The 22,921-nt window shown below is 37.0% G+C and overlaps 1 protein-coding gene across 1 annotated transcript in view; it reads right to left on the bottom strand.

The window, feature by feature from the left end:
- Positions 1–22,921, bottom strand: part of TM9SF3 (transmembrane 9 superfamily member 3) — a 75,499-nt gene that overhangs the window by 29,323 nt on the left and 23,255 nt on the right. Inside the window, exons 6-9 of the mRNA XM_061211181.1 lie at positions 18,634–18,765; positions 16,880–17,046; positions 9,539–9,633; positions 6,384–6,514 (exon numbers count right to left, since the gene is read on the bottom strand). Of these exons, the coding sequence (XP_061067164.1) occupies positions 6,384–6,514; positions 9,539–9,633; positions 16,880–17,046; positions 18,634–18,765 (525 nt within the window). The remainder of the gene's footprint in view (positions 1–6,383; positions 6,515–9,538; positions 9,634–16,879; positions 17,047–18,633; positions 18,766–22,921) is intronic.

Below are 22,921 nucleotides of genomic sequence, written 5' to 3'. Positions count from 1 at the left end.
TGAGCCCTGGTCTGGGAAGATCCCACATGCCATGGAGCAACTAAGCCTGTGCGCCACAACTACTGAGCCTGCGCTCTAGAGCCCAAGAGCCACAACTACTGAGCCTGTGTGCCACAACTACTGAAGCCCACGCACCTAGAGCCCGTGCTCCACAACAAAGAGAAGCCACCACAATGAGAAGCCCGCGCACCACAATGAAGAGTAGCCTCTGCTCGCCGCAACTAGAGAAAGCCCGCGTGCAGCAACGAAGACCCAACGCAGCCAAAAGTAAATAAATTAATTTAAAAAAAAAAAAAGCATGTCCCCGTCTTGCCCAATTAATATCAAGCAGATGTGGGTCAAAACCATCAAAAAAAAAAAGATACTCTTAAGAGAATGAAAAGACAAGCCACAAAATGGGAGAATATACTTGCAAGCTACATATAAGACAAAGGACTAGTATCTACAATATATAAAGAAATCTTACCATTCAACAAGACAACCTATAAAAAATAAGCAAAAGATTTAAACATTCATTAAAGAATATATATGGATGGCAAATAAGTACACAAAAATATCTTCAACATTAGTCATTAGGGAAATGCAAATTTAAACCACAATGAGACAACACTACACTTCCACTATAATGGCTAAAATTAAAAAGACTGACCATATCAAGTACTGGAGATAATGTGGAGCAACTGGAACTCTTATACATACAATGCTAGTGGGAATGTAAAATGGCAAAACCACTTTGGGAAAGTTTAATAGCTTCTTGAAAAGTTAAGCTATCATATGACTCAGTCATTCCACTGTACTTATTTATCCAAGAGAATCAAAAAATATGTCCACACAAAGATTTACATATGAATAATCACAGCAGCTTGATTTGTAATAGCCAAAAACTGAAAACAATTCAAAAGTTCATTACTGGGTAAGTGGATAAACAAACTGTGGTACTTCCCTTGCAATAAAATACTACTGAGCAATACAAAGGAACACAACTATTAATATATGCAACAACATCGAGAGATTTTTAAAATAATTTTCTGAGTGAAAAAAGACAAAAAAAAGATCATACTGTGTGATTCTACTTATATGAAATTCTAGGTAATGCAAACTAATCTAAGATGACAGAGAGCAGACTGGTGGTTACCTGAGAATGAAAAAGGGAAGGGAAAAAGAAAATTTTTAAAGTAAAAAAAAAAAAGAAAGAAAGAAAGAGAGGGACTTCCCTGGTGGCATAGTGGTTAAGAATCCGCCTACCAACTCAAGGCACACGGGTTCGAGCCCTGGTCCGGGAAGATCCCACATGCCGCAGAGCAACTAAGCCCGTGCACCACAACTACTGAGCCCACGTGCCACAACTACCAAAGTCCGCGCGCCTAGAGCCCGTGCTCCGCAACAAAGAGAAGCCACCGCAATGAGAAGCCTGCGCACCGCAACGAAGAGTAGCCCCTGCTTGCAGCAATTAGAGAAAGCCCACACGCAGCAACGAAGACCCAACGCAGCCAAAAATAAATAAATAAATAGATAGATAGATAAATAAATAGATAAAAAAAGAAAAAAGAAAGAGGGAAGGAAGGAGAAGGAAAAGGGGATAAATTACAAAGGTATACAACAAAACTTCTGGACTTGATAAATACCTTTTTTTAAATTGTGGTGACGGTTTCCCAAATATATACATATATCAAAGCTTGTCACACTTTAAATAGATACAATTTACCATATGTTAATTATACCTCAATACAGCTGTAAAAACATACAGACCGAAAAAGGCATAAAACATTCTTCATTCACTGCTCTCGGCATAAATCTGAATTCCGGGCAGAAAGGAAAAAAAGAAAAAAAAACTAAAACAGATCATCACCACCACCAGCACCACAACAAAGAAAATGTGACTTTAAGTGAAAAACTGAATCCTAGTTTTTTGCTTGGTAAAACCACGATAATGCATACCACTATCTCTATCTCTTTGAGTTCTTCTGAAAACCAGGTGAGACAAGGGGTGTGAAAGTGTTTTGCAAAGTAGAAAATGCTATGCAAATGTACCTGTCCTTACTATAGCTCATCTTGTTAGATATGGCACATCACTTCAGTCAGTTGAGATCATTTTAGATGCTGTCTTCATCATTCCATATTACTAGTCCCTGCCCCACACCCATCTCATGTCCTTGTTCAATTTAATCATCAGATCACTGTGCCTTTATATGTCATCAACAATGATTTGAATAGGTCAAAGTCAAGAGTATCTGTCATGTTCTACTAAAAGATAGTATGTGACATATTATGGGTAATATCATACCAATACTTTAATTCTATAATTATTTACATGTTTACCTGACTGTACTATTCTACCCACATTTCTCCATCTTGTCCAACAAGATATAATACTTTATTTATACTCTTTTGTTCTTCTAGTCTTGCTAAAACCTACCAAAGAGAGGAACTGAAGTTGTTCTGGCATTTTTGTTTTAATGAATCCATAACAGCTCCTCATGTTCATTACTTCCTGTGACTTAAAAAGTAAATTTTAATAACACATTCTAGAATCTTGTGCCTCATCAACATCAAGTTCACTATGTTTTGTAAGGGAGAATCCACTTTCTTCATTTTCCTTCTAGAAAAACAATTTGCCTCTGTCTTATACAGTTATTCAAGCATTACTTATCAGCATGATCTCTCAGTATCTCTAAAAGATCATTTATATGAGCAACTAAACTTACTGCTAAGGCGGCTGGGTACTCCTGTACAATCAATCCCCTTATCTAAGGCTTCACTTCCCTCTTATCAGGGATTATTTCCTCTTGTCTTTTCTTGTTTGAAGGTTATTTTATTTGATGAAAAATAAAAAGAGAAAGAATGAGATAGAGCCATTCTTCTTTTACTCTGTTACATCATTGATCCCATGTAATGAGCCTTTGGTCTTGCTATCAAAATATTTTTACAAAATCCTTTTGTTAGCCTTAGCACTTGTCAAGAGTTCAGGTTAGGAAACGGAGATTTTCTAACACTATTTTTATAGACTTTAGTATTCTTTTATACTTAGGTATACTGTACTCTTCTCACAACCTTTGAGAGATCACAAAATAGCATGTATCCATTAATCTTTGTCTCCATTTTTTCCTCACTGTGTTAATTTCTGATTATATATCATGAATTTCTTTTTTTTTTGGGGGGGGGGGCGGCACGCCACACGGCATGCAGGATCCTAGTTCCCTGATCAGGGGTCGAACCTGCGCCCCGTGCAGTGGAAGCGCACAGTCTTAACCACTGGACCACCAGGGAAGTCCCCATGAATTTCATTTTTTAAAAACCTCAAATTCTCAAGCCATTTTCCCAGTTATGGCCCAAGACTTGGGTCATGAGAGAGCATTTCCCTAAATATTTGTGAAATCTGATTTCCTAAAACCTAGGGCCTATTTCTGATGATTCCCCTCCCAAGCTAAAATAAACCTCAAGATGACAAATATGACATGGCTCATGACCCCGGTTACTTCTCCATCAACTATTCTACCCATTAAGAGACAACACCATGAAGTATGATAAGTCAAGGATTTATCAGTGCATTCTGAGCTGAATAATATTTAGATGAGAAAGGTTATTAGTTTCTATGCTACCTTGCCTCTGAGTTTAAAACTCTGCAACTTGGTTCTTTGTCCTTTGAAAACCTCCAATAACATTAAATTAAGAATCTGAGATTTACAACCCACAAAAGACTTGATGCCTAAAATGTTTTTTTCAGAATATCCTGGCAAACCCTTCCTCATTCCCAAGAAACTCTCATAGGACCAAAAACTCTGGGTATAACACCTAAATCATTTCTGAACAAATTCCAAAGGAAAAAGGTTTTACCTTACCAGATTCAATTTAATTTGAAGTACACTCTCTCTGACTCTCTGTATAGTACCTCTGCCAAAACACACCACCTTCAGAAACAGGTATGTTCATCTCTGAACAGTCTTTGACCCCAAATTTCGTTTAAATGCTCTCTTACATTGTTTTGTAATACTCTCTAGGAACCATGCCTTAAGCCTGGGACACTAGACATTAGCTGAGATTACCACCACCACCCTCTACTTATGCTTCTTTTACCTTTATTAACCTGCTAAGATTGACTATTATTCAACAAGTTTAATCTGGCATGGATTTAATGGCTTTTTATGTATAATCACGTACACATGAGCAGAGAATTTGGGGTCCAGAGACAAATTTCAACCATTTTCAATCTTATCTTGGGCTAGTCCTGGGGACAAAAGCAGTATTCTGACAAGACTCCAGATCCCACGTGGGCAAAATCCCCATTGTTCTGGTGCCTCTGTAGGGCAAGACAGAGGCTGAAGTCACTATGACTACAGCTGGATTAAGCCTTCAATTGTGGAATCTCTGAGAAAACAGAACCAGAGCTAAGATCACCAGAGAAGAGGCTCAATGTCCAAGAGATCAAAGGAATGGGGGACAGAATGAGCTAAGGCCTCAGGAAGAGCATGTAAGAGTATCTGAAGACTCTGATTTTCAAACTAGGCTATTTTAGTAGGAGAACCAGCTTCTCAGACACATGTGGTCTGGGAGCTTTTCAGGTGACAGATCCATCCTCAGATGCTGGGAACTAGAATCAGGTAAATAGTAGAGATTGGGTTTAAAGCAGGACAGATAAATTGGCATAGGATGAAGCCCTGGGCATTGAAATTTTTTAAACTCCCAAGTGATTCTAATGTGTACCCAAGGTTGAGAACCATGGAGTTTATGAGAATATATAACCATTTCCTTCATAATGTCAGCAAGTCAAATAACTTAAAATATAAGTTTAAGTAGTTAAAACACTTAATGGACAACTAGGTCAAACATTCACATCAATTCTTAAATTTCATGTTCTAAACAAGTTCTGATACTCTTAAAAAGAGGCAAAAAATGTTAGAACACACACCTGATTAAAACTTAAGGGCAGTGGAATGCCCTTCACTCAGCATTCCTTCATTACAAATTAGAATGCAAATTAAGACCATGACATTGTAGAAGGCTGCTAAGCACCAACAGCCAGTCTTTTATACACCAAATATCAATTTTACAAACCATCTCTGGCTCAGCAGAGAGTCTGATATTGTATTTGAATAATTAGTAATTATTAAATTATCTAAAGGCAAGTTACAGTGAATATTAGCATTTAAAACCCCATTTACACAGTGGTAAAATTTATAATTTTAGTGAAACAAAGCAACTTTGAAATATAATTTTCACCACATCAAATTCAAAACTTTATGATGAAAATTATAACAGAATCAGAATTTTAATTTTTAAAGCATTATGAAAGTAATTAATTCAGTAGATCATCTTTAAGAAGTAACTTGAATCTCTATAGATACTTCCTGATGGCCTGGAACTACTATGAAGCAAATTCTTTTCCAGTTAATTAATGAATGTAATTAATTACTTTACCCTTTCCTAACGTTTATCAGTTACTTTGCCTTGCAAAAACAAAAAAACAAACAAAAGCTTTCAATTTTGAAGCAATCTGCAAAATATTCCTAAATAAAAAATATTAAAGACTTATTAGTAAAAATATATATGCAAGGTGTCTTTGAAAAACCTGGACTGTAAAACAACCAATCATCTGGAATTTCTGCGAAACCATTCAATAACTCCCACATGACAGAAAGAAAGCCAAAACAAGATTAAAATTCAGATGGAGATATGGGTTCCAGTTCCAGTTCTGCCATTAACTATCTGTATGACCTTAACCAAGTTAACTGCCTCTCTGAAAAGCAGTAACCACCTTCCAACTCGCATACGTATATGTACATGTGTGCGCACGTTTGCAAAGTGTACATTAAGACTAAAGTCTACTCCAGGCCTAAAATTCTGTTTCTAGTAAAAAGACAACAGGAAGAATCTGAAGACTGTGAGTTAACTGTGTAAAGCGCCAGTATTTCCGTGCTTTAGCTTTAATATATTTAAATAATCTAAAACATTTCAAACTCTGTGATAACAGGTAAGATATGAGATAGGATTTTAATATCTATAGCACATATATTATCAATATTAATATAGATGCTTTCATAAGGTTCTAAAAATAGTACACTGTTACCAAAAAACAAAAATGTTATGGAGAGTCTTCACTTCCTACCACTGCACTCACCTACCACATTAAAACACCCATGTTGCTTGTGTGTCATCATTCTTCCTCTAAAATATACTCACCAGTTTCTCCCTAGCTGTTCTTTCACTTTATTGGTTGACAGAATCAAGAAAAAAAGTTTTTTACCTAACTTTCCAGGACTGGGTAGGGACTGGCTGCAAACAGCAGAACTCCTAGCTAAGAGGTACTCGGGAGAGGCAGCCCGCCTCACGTTAGAGAATGCTTATACTCTTTCAGTTTAAAAGTAAGATGCAAGCAACTCACTCACCATTGTTCCAAAAGGAATGGCTCTCGAAGCATGGTAATAAATGGCTATAAAATTGATGAAGAAGGCAGTGCCACACACCATAGCTGGGATGAGGAATGCACCAATGAACATCTGCTTTATCCATCTCCTTCCTGAAAGAAAAGGGAAACTATAACAATCAGAGAGCTAGGTAGACAGACAGACATATATTAATGTTTAGAAGGTGGTTATTTAGTACCAAATTATCTAAAATTTTAATGTAAAGAACTTAAATTTGACATACTAATAGCTGTTTCAAAACAACAGCTAATAAAGACCAGTCCAGCTATTCAAGTACGTCTAGTGGAAACATGCTTTTGATGTGGGTGTACTGGAAAAGAGCAATGAACTATGGTAAAATATTCTGGTGTTTTGTCCTGATTCTGCCACTGAACCGCTGTGAACGTTGGTAAACCACTCAATCTTTCTGGGCTACAAGTTGGCCTAGAAAGGTGGTTTCAAACACCTAGGTGTTACTTGGAGTTCTGGAGCTTCTAAGAGGTGCCCATGAAGTCACTAGTAAAGGAAGGGCCCAGGTCCTCCAGCCCTGCCTCAACAGAACAAGTTCATTTTCAACAGTTTCACACATTGTAGTTTCATATATGCTCTCATTTGAAAAGAGGGTTACACTGCTTTAAACAAACAAACAAAAGTTTAAAACTCCCTGGGTTAACGTTCCCTAAATTTACTCTTAGCTCTATAATTATGATTATAAACATACATTTAAATTCATTTCTGTTTCAAAAGGAAAAAACAATAGAATGTGTTTCATGAGCTTCCTCTCAGCAATTAGAACTAAATATTTATAAGTTTTACTATTTCTTTGAACCTCTTTGTATTGCCAAAATTCTATTCACTGAGAATCTATTATTTAAATAACCCAAGGAAAGAATTTTTAAACTATGTAATCAAAAAATTTTTAATCAAGTTCATAATGACCAGAAGCACAACAGGAGCTATCTTTCTAATACAGCAGAGCGCATGAGCAAGCACACCTCCAGGAAGCATCTCCATACTGCTCAGGAACGTAATGTAAAGATTTAACATGGGATCACTATTAAAGTTCAGCCCCACAACCATAAGCAACAGGACCCAAACAGAAAGTGCTACAGGAAAAACAAGCAATATCCTAACTTTTGTTTTCTTCTATATAAAGTTCTTTTCAAACATCTGTCTCATAGAATTACTACCCCAGATCTTGACATTCTTCCAGAAAAACTCCTTGATTCTGAACTTTTGCCTCTATTTAATTTCTTTCTCAGGTACGTTTCAAGAACCCCTCCTTTCTAAACTAATACTCAGCATTTGAACAACAGCGCAAAAAGGGTAAGAACTAATTAAAATGATTATTCCTCTTATTAAATTCCAACTCTTTCCTAGCATTCTCTTTTCCTGCACTTTCCATTATCTTCTCAGATTCAGACACGGGTTAATAAATTCTATATTCAGCTATATTCAACTCTCTTTCTCCCTTTCCCTCCAACAGTCAGAAAGAATCTCAGGCACATTCCACTGGGTCCAATCAGTAGCCCAGGCATCTGCATTGTGCTTCCTACTGCTCCCCAACACCCTTGGAGACTCTGGTCTTTAAATTGGGTCTGGAGCACTAGCCAGTGCACTGAGGACAGTGTGAAGTCTCTGAGCTCCACTGTAGTTCAAATCCTGAGATAACCTGAAGAATTCTTGATTCTCTGGGCTGACCTCTATATTCACGTGGTTTTAGGGATCGCTCAGACAAAATATCAGGACATGATCAGACCTCCTCAGGGCACTGTCAATCAGAAAATAACCTTTAGATTATTCCTGGTAAGATCTGATACTCCCAGGCTTAGGTCTGAACTCTGTCAACTTTCAAGAATAAGTATAGTAAAGTTTGGTTGGGTGTTCTTAACTTGCAATTGGACTAAAAGCAAATTTATGTCCAAGGATGAATAAATTTCCTGTTTTGAGTAATCTGTTTCTGCTGTGGAGACTTTTCTGGAGGTCATAAACTGTACAATTCTTAGCCTAACTAGTTCTCAGGTTAAATTCAAAGTAGGAGTTACCTTAGGCATCCTTATTTCCTCAGGATGGTAGACCTGTGTGCTAACACTCATTTCCCATTTCTAGACGTAGAACAGAGAAACTGAACAGCTAACTAAAATAGTCAGGAATCTGCAATGATACTCCCTCAGGCAATCCAGAGAACTATCTCTGCTGAAGGTATACACCACATTAAGTCTGGTAGGACCAATTTTTTAAAAAGCCATGGTAAACCAGGATATCCTGAGGGAATTTTAAATGCTCTGAGCTCCTATAGACGATATGTCTAGTCTACTAAAAGAAGGCAGAATCCCCTAATGATGACACTGCTTAGGATGGGCTGGGAAAATCACATTAAGAAGTCTCTATCCTTAGAAATATAATTTTAACATCTTTCAACAACCCTTCATTCATAAACTAAAATATGCAAATCTACTACTTTTAGCACGTTTCTGACTCCAAACAATTACAGGGGAAAAAAAGGAACTTAAAAACCCTGAATGCCATCACAGAAAGAAACACCAAGGAGCAGTATCCTCGTATCATCCATGTATACCCCGTCATTTCCAGGTCACAATAGTAACGAAGCAAGGGGGTATTCAAGATGAAGCTCTCTTAGCAAAAGATTGTGACAGAAAATCTTTGTGCAGTGTCCTTTGATAAGTATTTAAGAGTCAACAAAAGTAAACAGATTTCCTTCCTATGCTCCTTCACTGCCCAGACATTTATCCATAAACCATGAAACATGCCTTTACATTCGGCTATGAAGCTATATATTCTACGTGGAAACCTCCCATGAAGCACTACTAGGGAACTAGGCACCTCAAATCAAAATAATATCAATAACTTAAATACACTCTCTCCTACATGCTCCTCAGGGCTAATCCACAGTGGACAATGGAGATAATCTATTCATTATTCATAATTTTAGGAAATAAAATGCAAGGATTCCATAAAAGCAAATTAGAACATATAATAGGTTTGGTGGAGATTATGTGAAATGGGATAACAAAGGACTTTACAATGGCTGTACTGCCCATTTTAAATTCCATATACCTCACAGTGTAATATTAGCATCTATAATTAAAAATACAAAGCAATAACTCATAAATTACCTCCTTGTCTAGCATACAGACTTCCTCCAAAATAACCATTCACTGGAGATGTAGCAGCATAGACAAATATCGCTGTACTGAGCATTGACCCCCTCCTAAAAAGGCAAAACAACACATACGATAAACTAAAACCAATGATTTAAAGAAAATATCATATAGTCTATCACATTAACATTAGTTTAATTTCAAAAATAAATTTAGCAGGAACACAAAAATATCCTTCTGGACTGCAAAGGACCTCAAAAGGTTGCCTAGTGAATGAATTTCTAGTTAAAATTGCACTTAAATAATAACAGACTGATCCTAATTCTTTTTAAGTTTGAAGTTAAATTTCATAATATTCTAAACAAATATTTCACAGTTCTTTGGCAAACATATGAGAAGCTGGCACTAAAACTGTTTTGCAACCCTGTGAACCAATCACATCATGTGGTAAAGGATATTCATCTGTTAAGAAAAATAATTAGAATATTCTTCTTTATAATTTAACTGCTGGAGAGTCTTGCCTGCTGATAGAAATAAAATGGAAGTACTATAACCTATATTATTGCTATCACTTTAAATGGTATAAAACTGAGACTTTTCCTATTTAGTTTCCTTTATACTGTTAAAAACGTTTTTAAAAATCCATAGGTCCACAAATCAACATTAACTCAGATCAACAATTTCTAACCTCCTCTTCCAATAATGGAATCTAAGCAATTCAGACCAACTCTCCTATTGAATAAAACTGGACAAAATATTTTAAATGCCTAATTGCAAAGATAAATATTAAAATGATAAAATGACAGTATCATTTGCCATAATATAGAAATGTACTTAACTCACTAAAAATAAAGATCATTTCTGAAACTCACCACAACTAGGAAGGTAAAAGACTATAGATAGAAAATATAACCTTGTCAGTTTGAGATAAAGAATACTATTTTAAATAGAATTTACAAGAGTATCACACTAATGTGTGCACTGCAAGGATATACAACTTGCAAAAGTTAACCACCTTCTGGATAATAATTATTATTACATTCCATTGTCCACCTACAAAGGCATCATACAGTCTTGAAACATGTACCACTCTTCTGTTCAAACAATTATGTTCCATTTCTTAAAGAAGATACATAAGTTAAAACACTGCAATATTTAATTACATCAATATATAGGTAAATACAAGTGTGGCATAATATAAAAGTTTGTCACTCCCTTGTTTAGAAGACTGTGGGTCTCTCAAAGTTAATCAGTTTAAAAACCAGATTTGCCCACAGCCAACATCATTCTCAATGGTGAAAAACTGAAACCATATCCTCTAAGATCAGGAACAAGACAAGGCTGTCCACTCTCACCACTGTTATTCAACATAGTTTTGGAAGTTTTAGCCACAGCAATCAGAGAAGAAAAAGAAATAAAAGGAATCCAAATAGGAAAAGAAGAAGTAAAGTTGTCACCGTTTGCAGATGACATGATACTATATAGAGAATCCTAAAGATGCTACCAGAAAACTACTAGAGCTAATCAATGAATTTGGTAAAGAAGCAGGATACAAAATTAATGCACAGAAATCTCTTGCATTCCTATACACTAATGATGAAAACTCTGAAAGAGAAATTAATGAAACACTCCCATTTGCCATTGCAACAAAAAGAATAAAATACCTAGGAATAAACCTACCTAAGGAGACAAAAGACCTATATGCAGAAAACTATAAGACACTGATGAAAGAAATTAAAGATGATACAAACAGATGGCGAGATATACCATGTTCTTGGATTGGAAGAATCAACATTGTGAAAATGACTATACTACCCAAAGCAATCTACAGATTCAATGCAATCCCTATCAAATTACCAATGGCATTTTTCACAGAACTAGAACAAAAATTTCACAATTTGTATGGAAACACAAAAAACCCCAAAGAGCCAAAGCAATCTTGAGAAAGAAAAACGGAGCTGGAGGAATCAGGCTCCCTGACTTCAGACTATACTACAAAGCTACAGTAATCAGGACAGTATGGTACTGGCCTAAAACAGAAATACAGATCAATGGAACAGGAGAGAAAGCCCAGAGATAAACCCACACACATATGGTCACCTTATTTTTGATAAAGGAGACAAGAATATACAATGGAGAAGAGACAGCCTCTTCAATAAGTGGCGCTGGGAAAACTGGACAGCTACATGTAAAAGAATGAAATTAGAACACTCCCTAACACCATACACAAAAATAAACTCAAAATGGAATAAAGACCTAAATGTAAGGCCAGACACTATCAAACTCTTAGAGGAAAACATAGGCAGAACACTCTATGACATAAATCACAGCAAGATCCTTTTTGACCCACTCCTAGAGAAATGGAAATAAAAACAAAAATAAACAAATGGGACCTAATGAAACTTAAAAGTTTTTGTACAGCAAAGGAAACCATAAACAAGACGAAAAGACAACCCTCAGAATGGGAGAAAATATTTGCAAATGAAGAAACTGACAAAGGATTAATCTCCAAAATATACAAGCAGCTCATGCAGCTCAGTATCAAAAAAACAAACAACAGAATCCAAAAATGGGCAGAAGACCTAAATAGACATTTCTCCAAAGAAGATACACAGATTGCCAACAAACACATGAAAGGATGCTCAACATCACTAATCATTAGAGAAATGCAAATCAAAACTACAATGCGGTATCACCACACACCGGTCAGAATTGCCATCATCAAAAAATCTACAAACAATAAATGCTGGAGAGGGTGTGGAGAAAAGGGAACCCTCCTGCACTGTTGGTGGGAATGTAAATTGATACAGTCACTATGGAGAACAGTATGGAGGTTCCTTAAAAGACTAAAAACAGAACTACCATATGACCCAGCAATCCCACTACTGGGCATATACCCTGAGAAAACCATAATTCAAAAAGTCATGTACCACAATGTTCATTGCAGCTCTATTTACAATAGCCAGGACATGGAAGCAACTTAAGTGTCCACCGACAGATGAATGGATAAAGAAGATGTGGCACATATATACAATGGAATATTACTCAGCCATAAAAAGAAATGAAATTGAACTATTTGTAGTGAGGTGGATGGACCTAGAGACTGTCATACAGAGTGAAGTAAATCAGAAAGAGAAAAATAAATACCATATGCTAACACATATATATGGAATCTTAAAAAAAAAATGGTTCGGAAGAAACTAGGGGCAGGACAGGAATAAAGATGCAGATGTAGAGAGTGGACTTGAGAACACAGGGAGGGGGAAGGGTAAGCTGGGATGAAGTGAGAGAGTGGCATGGACTTATATACACTACCAAATGTAAAACAGATAGCTAGTGGGAAGCAGCCACATAGCACAGGGAGATCAGCTCGGTGCTTTGTGAACACCTAGAGGGGTGGGAGGGAGACGCAAGAGGGAGGAGATATGGGATATATGTATAGCTGAATCACTTTGTTATAAAGTAGAAACTAACACACCATTGTAAAGCAATTATACTCCAATAAAGATGTTAAAAAATAAAATAAATAAATAAATAAATAAAAATAAAAAATAAAAACCAGATTTGTTTTTTCAAGTATCCAATTAAACACTGCACGTACTAACTTATTTCTTCCAGACTATCATTAACAAATTGATCCATTCTGTTTATAACTGGGTGTGTGAACACTGACAGAGAGTTCAAAAAGGCTGCTCATGTGACTGAGAGTCCAAAATGACTACCAGCGGGTTAAGTTTGTAGTCCCCAGAGACATTTCCACTAAACGGAAGTGTGAGTATAAGTTACAGTTTTAAAAATCAGACATACCCTTGCACCTCTTTGTTCATAAATATTTTATGGGTATTTTCCACCCAAAATAGACCATTTTCATCTACACTGAAAAAATCTGCTGAAGTGGGGAACTGTCCTCCTTGTTCATCTCTCCAAGACCGGGGGTGGGGGGAAGAGGGTGACATCTAAGTAGCTGCTTCACCTACACTTGCCATCTCACCACTGCAAAGCAAGTTTCAGCACAGCAGCTGCATTTTACCAGACTTACCCACACCTTCTCAAACACCATGCCTTCCCAAGGGTTAATATCACACTAACTGGCATCCCTACATTGATGCTGATCCTCTACCTATCTAAATATTTTTTTCTTCCCTGATTGCTATGATCATCATTGAGCAAAGTAATTTTCACATGTTACATTATCTGCTTTTTATCCTCTAGAATCCTTTAGATTCCTACTGTGGAGTGAGTCTTACAAATTTTACGTGCAAGTTTTTCATTTTCTCACCGCTTTGTATTTTTACTATCTCTATCTTCATTTCTACAGCCCAGAAAATTAAGAGACACGTTCTGGAGTAAGAGTGCCTAGGTTCAAATCCCAGCTTACTAACACCCTTTACTAATAGCTGTGTGATCTTACTCAAATTACTTAACCTCCCTGAGCTTTACTCTTCTCATCTGTGGGATGGAGATAATAATAGTCCCTTTACGGGGCTGACTTGAGGATTAAATGCTAATGAGCATAAAGCTCCTAACATGGAATCTCAATAATGTTAGTCATTTTGATATCATAATAATACTGATATCATAATAATACTCACAGCTGTAGTACTTACCATGTAAATGATTAAGTATGTTCACTTCAAATAAGCACAACGTAGAACAACCATCGATAATAATGACAGGCTAAAATAACAATGCATGACTTGCCTACTAATACCATCTATTAGATGCGGTTTCTTATTTCTAAAAGCTGAAGGTCTATAAGCAGAACAGCTTCAGAATTAAAAAATGAATTGCCAACGCTGTAACCCTAACATTTGAGAAGGAACAAAGCAAAAACTTGGATTCTAGGAGAGGTTACCCACTACTAACTTATAAAACTGTGACTACTCCAAAGAAGACATACAGATGGCCAAGAAACACATGAAAAGCTGCTCAACATCACTAATTATTAGAGAAATGCAAATCAAAACTACAATGAGGTATCACCTCACACCAGTTAGAATGGGCATCATCAGAAAATCTACAAACAACAAATGCTGGAAAGGGTGTGGAGAAAAGGGAACCCTCTTGCACTGTTGGTGGGAATGTAAATTGATACAGTCACTATGGAGAACAGTATGGAGGTTCCTTAAAAGACTAAAAACAGAACTACCATATGACCCAGCAATCCCACTACTGGGCATAACCCAGAGAAAACCGTAATTCAAAAAGAATTACTACCCCAATGTTCACTGCAGCACTATTTACAATAGCCAGGTCATGGAAGCAACCTAAATGCCCAATGACAGACGAATGGATAAAGAAGATGTACATATATACAATGGAATTGTACATATATACAATGGAATATTACTCAGCCATAAAAAGGAACGAAATGGAGTCATTTGTAGAGACATGGATGGATCTAGAGACTGTCATACAGAGTGAAGTAAGTCAGAAAGAGAAAAACAAGTATCATATATTAACACATATATGTGGAACCTAGAAAAATGGCACAGATGAACCGGTTTGCAGGGCAGAAATAGAGACACAGATGTAGAGAACAAACATCTGGACACCAAGGGGGGAAAGTGGTGGGTGGTGGTGGTGGTGGTGGGATGAATTGGGAGACTGGGATTAACATATATACACTAATATGTATAAAATGGGTAACTAATAAGAACCTGCTGTATAAAAAATAAATAAAATTCAAAAATTCAAGAAAAAAAAAGACTGTGACTATACAGTCAGTGTCAATTCCACAGTGATGCATTTAATCCAGTATTTAACGTAAAGCATGACTTCTTCAAAGATTTGAAATGCTTTTCTTGAATTTAGGATTTCATTTGAAATATATTATATCCTAAAATAAGAACTACCTACCAGAACACTGAAGTTTAGGTTTTGGCCAATTATTTTAAGGTTTATGCGGTAAATAAATTACAAAGGTTATATTAAAGAAATATGACAGAAACTACAGAGAAATAACTTTGTTGATTAATACACATTCACTGCAGTTCAACAAGCACTGATTGAGTACCCTGCATATACAAAGTTCTTGAGGTACTCTCAGAATGCAAAGATAAGACCCAGTCCTTGCTCTCAAGGAGCTTACTGTCCAGTGGAAGAAACAGCAATTTAGTATAGTTAAATATTTAATATACAACTAAAGAGCCATGCTTTCAGCAAAACAATTTACTGCTTGTCCACCAAATGCCAAGCACATTTAAGCAAGAAGGCAGCATGAACTGAAACAGAGGTACGAGATGTAACTGGGGACAAGTGTCATTCTGACTGAGGACTTAATGGGGTGGCATCTATACCCCAGGCTCAGAGCGTGTTTGCTTTGCTGAGGTCATGGTTCTCTGAGCACAAGGTTATAGGGCTACTAAACAGGGACTTGAGATCTTGGTGAATGTACAACTTTTTCTTATGATCCAAAGGCCTCACATCAAGAATTTCTTGCAGGACCTCTCTGATGGCTCAGTGGTTAAGAATCCACCTGCCAATGCAGGGGACACAGGTTCGAGCCCTGGTCCGGGAAGATCCCACATGTTGCGGAGCAATTAAGCCCATGCGCCACAACTACTGAGCCTGCACTCTATAGAGCCCACGAGCCACAACTACTGAGCCCGTGTGCCACAACTACTGAAGCCCACGTGCCTAGAGTCCACGCTCTGCAACAAGAGAAGCCACCGCAATGAGAAGCCCGCGCACCGCAACGAAGGGTAGCCTCCGCTCGCCACAACTAGAGAAAGCCACGCGCAGCAACAAAGTCCCAACGCATCCAAAAATAAATAAATTTATCAAAAAAAAAGAATTTCTTGCAACTGGTTTTGTTTTCAAAGAAAAAATGTACCAGAAAACCATGTAAAGATAGGATAAGAAGTCATCCAATTATTTTTCTAACCTCATGTGCCTTTTCCACCACTCTTTTTACTGTTATTTACAATGCTTTCTTCTGTCTGTAGAGTCTCCAAGTTTTGGAGGCAGATGTGAAGTACTAACTCAGTAAATGTGTAATCCTTGTGCATTTCTTATGAAGATCTAATTGGATCTTCAGATTTCAAAAAAGTGCCTACTCACTTTGTCAAACAACTCTGATTTGTAACTAATTCTGCTCATACCTCTAATGGAATATAACCTTTATAACCAACCAAAATGTTCAGTAAGGCTAGTAATTTTAGCATATAACAGACAAATATACTTACAGCTGAAGAATACTGCTCACTATTTGTTTGCAATAATGATATTTAGGCTATTTAAATGCTAAGATAATTGAAATCAGCAAATATTTAATTATGATTGACTTAAAGGTTCCAATTATTAAAACTATTCAAGAACAACAAAAAAGTAATAAAGTTAAGCACATGAACTTACTCTGTATACAAATCTTCTATCATTGCAACAATAATAACAATGAGAGACACAGCAAATATCTGACATCCAGAACCAATGAGAGAGGAAAATATCAGCGGGTGACTTGATGGTCTAAATACATCTCCATGCACCTGCTTCCATCCATACTCATCTCCTAGGTCTCTATCCTATATACATATATATGTTGAAAGAAAAGAAAATAATTCAGAATGAAATTAAAATACATAAAATACGTAAAAATTTACAATTACAGTCGTAAGTTCCCTCACTACAAACTTAAAGGTATTAAAAGGGTTTCAAAATATCAAGAAAAGACATTTGTTCAAATTTAAAATAATTTCTGCCTTAATAACTTATAATATTAAAGTGTTGTAATATTACTGAGGCTCAGGAAGGTAGATCCTGGTTGTACTCAGAGAATCTCAAAGAATGGAAAAAGAAAAGGTCTAGGCGCAAAAAGAAATGGTCAAATTGGGAGAAAAGCCCAATGGCTCCTGAATGTTACTTTCAGACACTACTCTTGACGTTTACATCATGACTGAGGCTCACATATGAGCGGGGGCCAGGTGGAGAGCAAAACTGAAGAAGATTAAAACCAGTACTAGATGCCCTAGCAATGCAGAAATCTCCCTTATAGCCTGGAGCCTAAGAAAACACACAGGGAATATATCAAATAGTTAAATATCATTTAACTGTGTATAGCATTTTTTAAAAAGGATTCAATTTCGCCTTTTCAACCCAAGTAAGCAAGTATCCAAAACAGTGTTTCTTAAGAAATATCAGTCCCTCAAGATAATCTTTGTGTCTTTTTTGGACTGGGGTTGGGGGGCGGGTCCTGGTCAGCTATGTTTGAGAGGCACCAAATATTTCATCTACCCTCTGATACTTCACAAAACACATGAGCATATTAAAATTTTAATTTGTTTAACTGTTTTCCAAACTTATTTAATGATGGAGCATATCTACACAGACTAGCCATTAACAACTGAATCACTCTGCTGTACACTTCAAACCAACACATTGTAAATTAACTACACTTCAATTAAAAAAAAAAAAAAAAAAAGAATAGCCATTAACATTCCCTGGCAGTCCAGTGGTTAGGACTCCGCGCTTTCACTGCTGAGGGCACGGGTTCGATCCCTGGTCAAGAACTAAGATCCTGCAAGCCACACAGTGCAGCCATAAAAACTAAAAACAAAAAAAAACCACTTTTGCTCATTTACGACACTGTTCTACAACTTAGTAAAAATAATTTAGAAAACAACCCTCCCCTTTGAACCTACTAAACTAAATGTAAATCAATCCTTCCACCTACTCCCTCAATTTTATGCAATATTTAACAGCATTAGAAAGATACCAATACAAGTCTACGACCTCCTAGCTGCAATTCTGAAATCAAAAGCTCCGAAAAGTGAAAGTCTGCTTCACAAGTTTGACATATCCTTATTTGGTGGCAAATCTTGGAGCGAACTAACAAGAGGTTATTTATACTGTTTATTTATCCCACTTAGGGTGACCATTCATATGTTTTGCTGAAAACAAATTAATATACTTGATTATAGGACATGTAATCAGGGCATGTAAAAACATTAAAATATTTGATTAGAGACCCCTCAGGGAGCTTTATACCTTTCTAAAACCTGAAAATTCTGAATTCTAAAGCTCATCTGACCTCAGGATTATGGACTTGCTTCCAACATTCAATAACACTGAGTTAAATTGTTTTATAAATACAACGTAAAATGTTTGCTTACCATGTCATCCATTTCTTCTTCTTTACTATACCGGGCATAATCTTTTCTTAAAGTTCTCATTAAAATCATTGAAACTAAGCCCACCAAGAAGATAACCATCATGAAGGAGTTGAAAATTGAAAACCAGTGAATCTAAAATAACAGAAAATAAAATATTACTTACTTGAAATGCCAGTTACAAAATTCATAGGTTTCATGAGGACAATGGGATGTTAATGCAAAAAAACCCCACAAAAGTCTTCTAAAAACTTTTACATGAAAATCCAAAACTAAGATATACTGGGAAAGAGTAATCAAAGGGATTGGCTTTCTTTCCAGTAAGCTTTAGATGCATTAAAAGTATGATACTGTTTATATGGATTATCATAATCAAATTTATTGTACAAATAAAATACAATTTGGCCACATAGAATATGCTATTCAGCATTAGAGAGAAAGAACATGGGTTTTGGAGTCAAACAGGTCTGAATTTTAACACAGGCCCTGACCCCAGTTTTCTTACATCAAAAATGAAGGAAATAATACTATATCGTAAGTGATTTGTACAGTTTAACACATATATAAACTGTACAGCACCATGTCTGGCGCAGAGCAGTAAATACTCAATAAATATCAGTTCCCTTCCCTCTAACTAAGCAACAACCTGAAAACCTCTTTAAAATTATAAGACTAAACCATCATAGCTGCCCGCCATGAACTCAGGCCACCTTCCTGAATGACCTGCTTCACTTGCTTCCAGTTCATCCTCCCCACCCTGTCGCATCATGCACTCCTCTCCAAAGCAGCTATCCATGGTGCAGAGAACTCTGAGGTAGCCCATAGTTTCTCAATGCCCCCAAGGCTCTTGACTTTGATTTCACCCACAAATTTGTCACAAAATTATGTCCAGATTCAGCACATCTGACTTCAACTGTCTATGGCACTGTCCAGCAATTCCTTTATATTTTAATTCCCAAAATTTCCTTATGGATAGTTCCAAAATTTCTCTTCTCTCTCAATTTCATTTATTTTTCCCTTCCTCTCTATTTCCATGCCATCACCTCATACCTGATAGCTCTAATGGCCTCCTAGTTGACGACCTTTATGTTTGGTCCTTCTCCTTCCTTTCAATCCATCCTGCAAAAGCTTATCCAGCAAATCTTTCTGAAACATCATGTTCATATATCACTTCTCTATTCTAAAACTTACAGCAACATTCCCTATTTTCTCACATAACAAACCTAAACTATTTTCCCTAATATTCTGTGCCCCTTGTAAGATGGCCACCTCAGCTTACCTAGCCAACTTTTCTTTCCACTGTATCTTATATTCCAATCAGGCCTACCGTTCCTCAATGACCCAAAAGTACAGCTTATTCACTTCCACCTCTGTATCCTTCTCATAATTTCTTCTCACATGGGATCCACTTCTATCTACCTCTGTAAATTCTATCTACAATTTAAAACCCAACTCAAAACCCCTCTCCTCCATAAAACCTCTCACACACATATTTTAATTACTCACAGATATTCTCCTGCTCTAAACTTCTACAGATACATAGACTATTTAACATGAAGGAGGTACTGTTCTGTACAATTAGGATTTTAATTAGATTTTAACTTGGGCTAACATGCTGAGCATGTGCACTAGAGTGAAAAGCAGTACTGGCTGTTATCTACCCAGAGGCTTCAGGCAACTGATAAACTATGGCTTCCCCTGAAAAACAAGGGGCAGTCAACTGCCCCTGCCTCTTCTTAAGATCATTTCTTCCTTCATTCAACAATTTATTTATTAAATACCTATTGAAATTATAAAGGAAATAATGAATGCATTATATTTTGAAATATTTACCAAAAAGGGTTGTATAAGTTTAAGTTTATCACAAAAGTATCACTTAAGATTTATAAATGCAGTCTATAATAATAGGCTTTTCCAAAGGTTTGATTTTGTTTCTACTCTGGGAAATTAATGACCCAGAAAAGGACAAGAGAGAAAAAAATTTACACACACACACATATATATATATATATATATATATATATATATATAAAACTCATATCTCTTTTCAATTTATCAAAGTTTTGAAGAGAAAAAGTTTTATATAGTTACTACTTAGTAATAAGAAAGATACACCGCAAAATGCAAAAATTTCTAGCAAAGCTCTCTATCTTCTAATCTAAGATACAAACATTAAACTAATACCGATTATAATGTACTACTAATAACCTGACATTTTATAATATTCCTTTATCCCCCAAATTATAAAATGTTGTATGATTCTGAAATTATTAACCAAGGGAAATACTTCTTTAAAACAATAAAGAAATGAGATGTCACAGAGGGGTTACTAACCCTACGAACTGCTGACTCCAGCACCCCTAGTGTTGCTAATCCGCAAGCAGCACCCCAGGTTTGTCATAAATGTTAGAACGCTGGAGATTAACTAACTATACCACCAGGGCTGCCTCTTCCTGAGCACCTGCTCTGGAAACACTGAACCAGGTGCTTTATATACACTGTCAAATGGAATTTCACAACAACTCTGCAAGGCAGTATAACCCCTGCTTCACTACTGAAAAAAGCTAAACAACTGAGTCATCTGGCCACAGTTACAGTAAATGGCAGAGACAGAGTCTGTATCCAGCTGGGGCTCCTAAGTCTGTGTTTGTAGTCACTGTATTAGAAACAATCTCAACTCTTACACAGTAGATCCCATCCACTCCTGCCGACTCAAGGAAAATGCTTCAGTAATTCTCCCCCATCTCCTGAATCATTAGTTTTGTACTCTCTACTGAACCCCATCAACATAACAAACATGTTTTTCTTACATTTCAAAAAAAAAACAAACCCCTACCCCCCTCCTGATTCCATCTTTCCTACCAGCTACTACACCACTTCTGCACTCCCTTTAGTAGCAAACTTGCTGCCTCCAATTCCTCCCCTCCCATTCTCTCTTAGACTAGCTCTGTTGAGATTTTGCCCCACCACTACACCAAACCTGCTCTTTGTCAAGTTCACTGATGACCCCAGATGAATCAACAGGTACTTTCAGTACTCATCTTACCTGACCCATCAGCAACAATTCAGAACTAATCTTTCTATGCTCTGTGAAAGACTTTCCTCTCTTGGTTTCCAAGATACCATACAATCTTTTTTTCGCCCCATACCTTACCAATATCTCCTCAGGGCCCTTAGCTGGTTTCTCCTTTTCTCCCTGAACTTATACTACTGCTCCCAGGGCTCAGTCCTTAGTCCTCTTCTATTTGTACATACTCTTCCTTGGTAATTGCATTCAGTCTCGCAGCTTTAAATACTATTTATGTGCCAATGGCTACAAAATTTGTAGGCCTCTCTTTTGAACTCCAGACTGATATATCCAACTAGCTGGTCATTATCTCTGTCTGGATATCTTACAGACACTTCAAAACCACCACCATGTCCCAAACTGTACTCTGATCTTCCCCTCCAACTCTCCAAATACAGCTTTTCCACCCCATTGACAGCAGCTCCACTCTGATAGATGCTCAGGCCCAAAACTGTGGAGTCTTTCTCAAACCTTCTTTATCTTTCTATCCATCAGGAAATCTTGCTGGCTCTACCTTCAAAATACGTTCACAATCTGGCGTCTTCTCGCCACCTCCACTGCTATGTCTTGGTCTGAGCCACCCTTACTTCTCACCTGCATTAATGCGACAGCCTCTCCAATGGTAACCCTGCTACTCCCCATTTCCCACACAACCCATTTTCAACATCACAACCTGAAAGACTCTTTTTAAATAGAAGTCAGATCTGCCATTACCCTGCTGAAAACACTATCCTGCCCCCTTTGCATTCAAAGTCCTTAAAGCAGCCATGGATGATCTGGCTCCTGCTGCCTCTCTGACTTCATCTCCTACTTCTCGTCCCCTTGCTCTGCTCCAGCCATACGGGCCTCCTTGCTATTCCTCAAGCACACCAAGCATGTTCCCACCTAACAGGCCTTTCCATGGTGTTGCTTCTGCCTGGAATACTCTTTCTCCAGATGGCCACATTCCTTATTTCCTTCAACTCCTTCAAGCTTTTGCTCAAAAGTCCATCTCAGAGGCTTACCCTGTCCTCCGTACTCAAAACTACAACTTGCTCTACCCACAGCACTCTTACCCAACTGCTCTTTTTTATTTTTCCATGTACACATCTTTCAACATACTATACATTTTAGTTATTATGTTTACTGCATGTCTCCCCCACTAGTATGTAAGCTCCAAGAGGGCATGGATCTTTGACATTCATTCTCTAATGTATTCCACTTACTGAGTACAGTGCTTGACAC

This window comes from Eubalaena glacialis, chromosome 1, assembly GCF_028564815.1.
Source record: "Eubalaena glacialis isolate mEubGla1 chromosome 1, mEubGla1.1.hap2.+ XY, whole genome shotgun sequence".
In the NCBI taxonomy this organism is placed as follows: Eukaryota; Metazoa; Chordata; class Mammalia; order Artiodactyla; family Balaenidae; genus Eubalaena; species Eubalaena glacialis.
The sequence above is the reverse complement of the archived record's forward strand: the minus strand, read 5'-3'. Positions and strand labels throughout refer to the sequence as shown.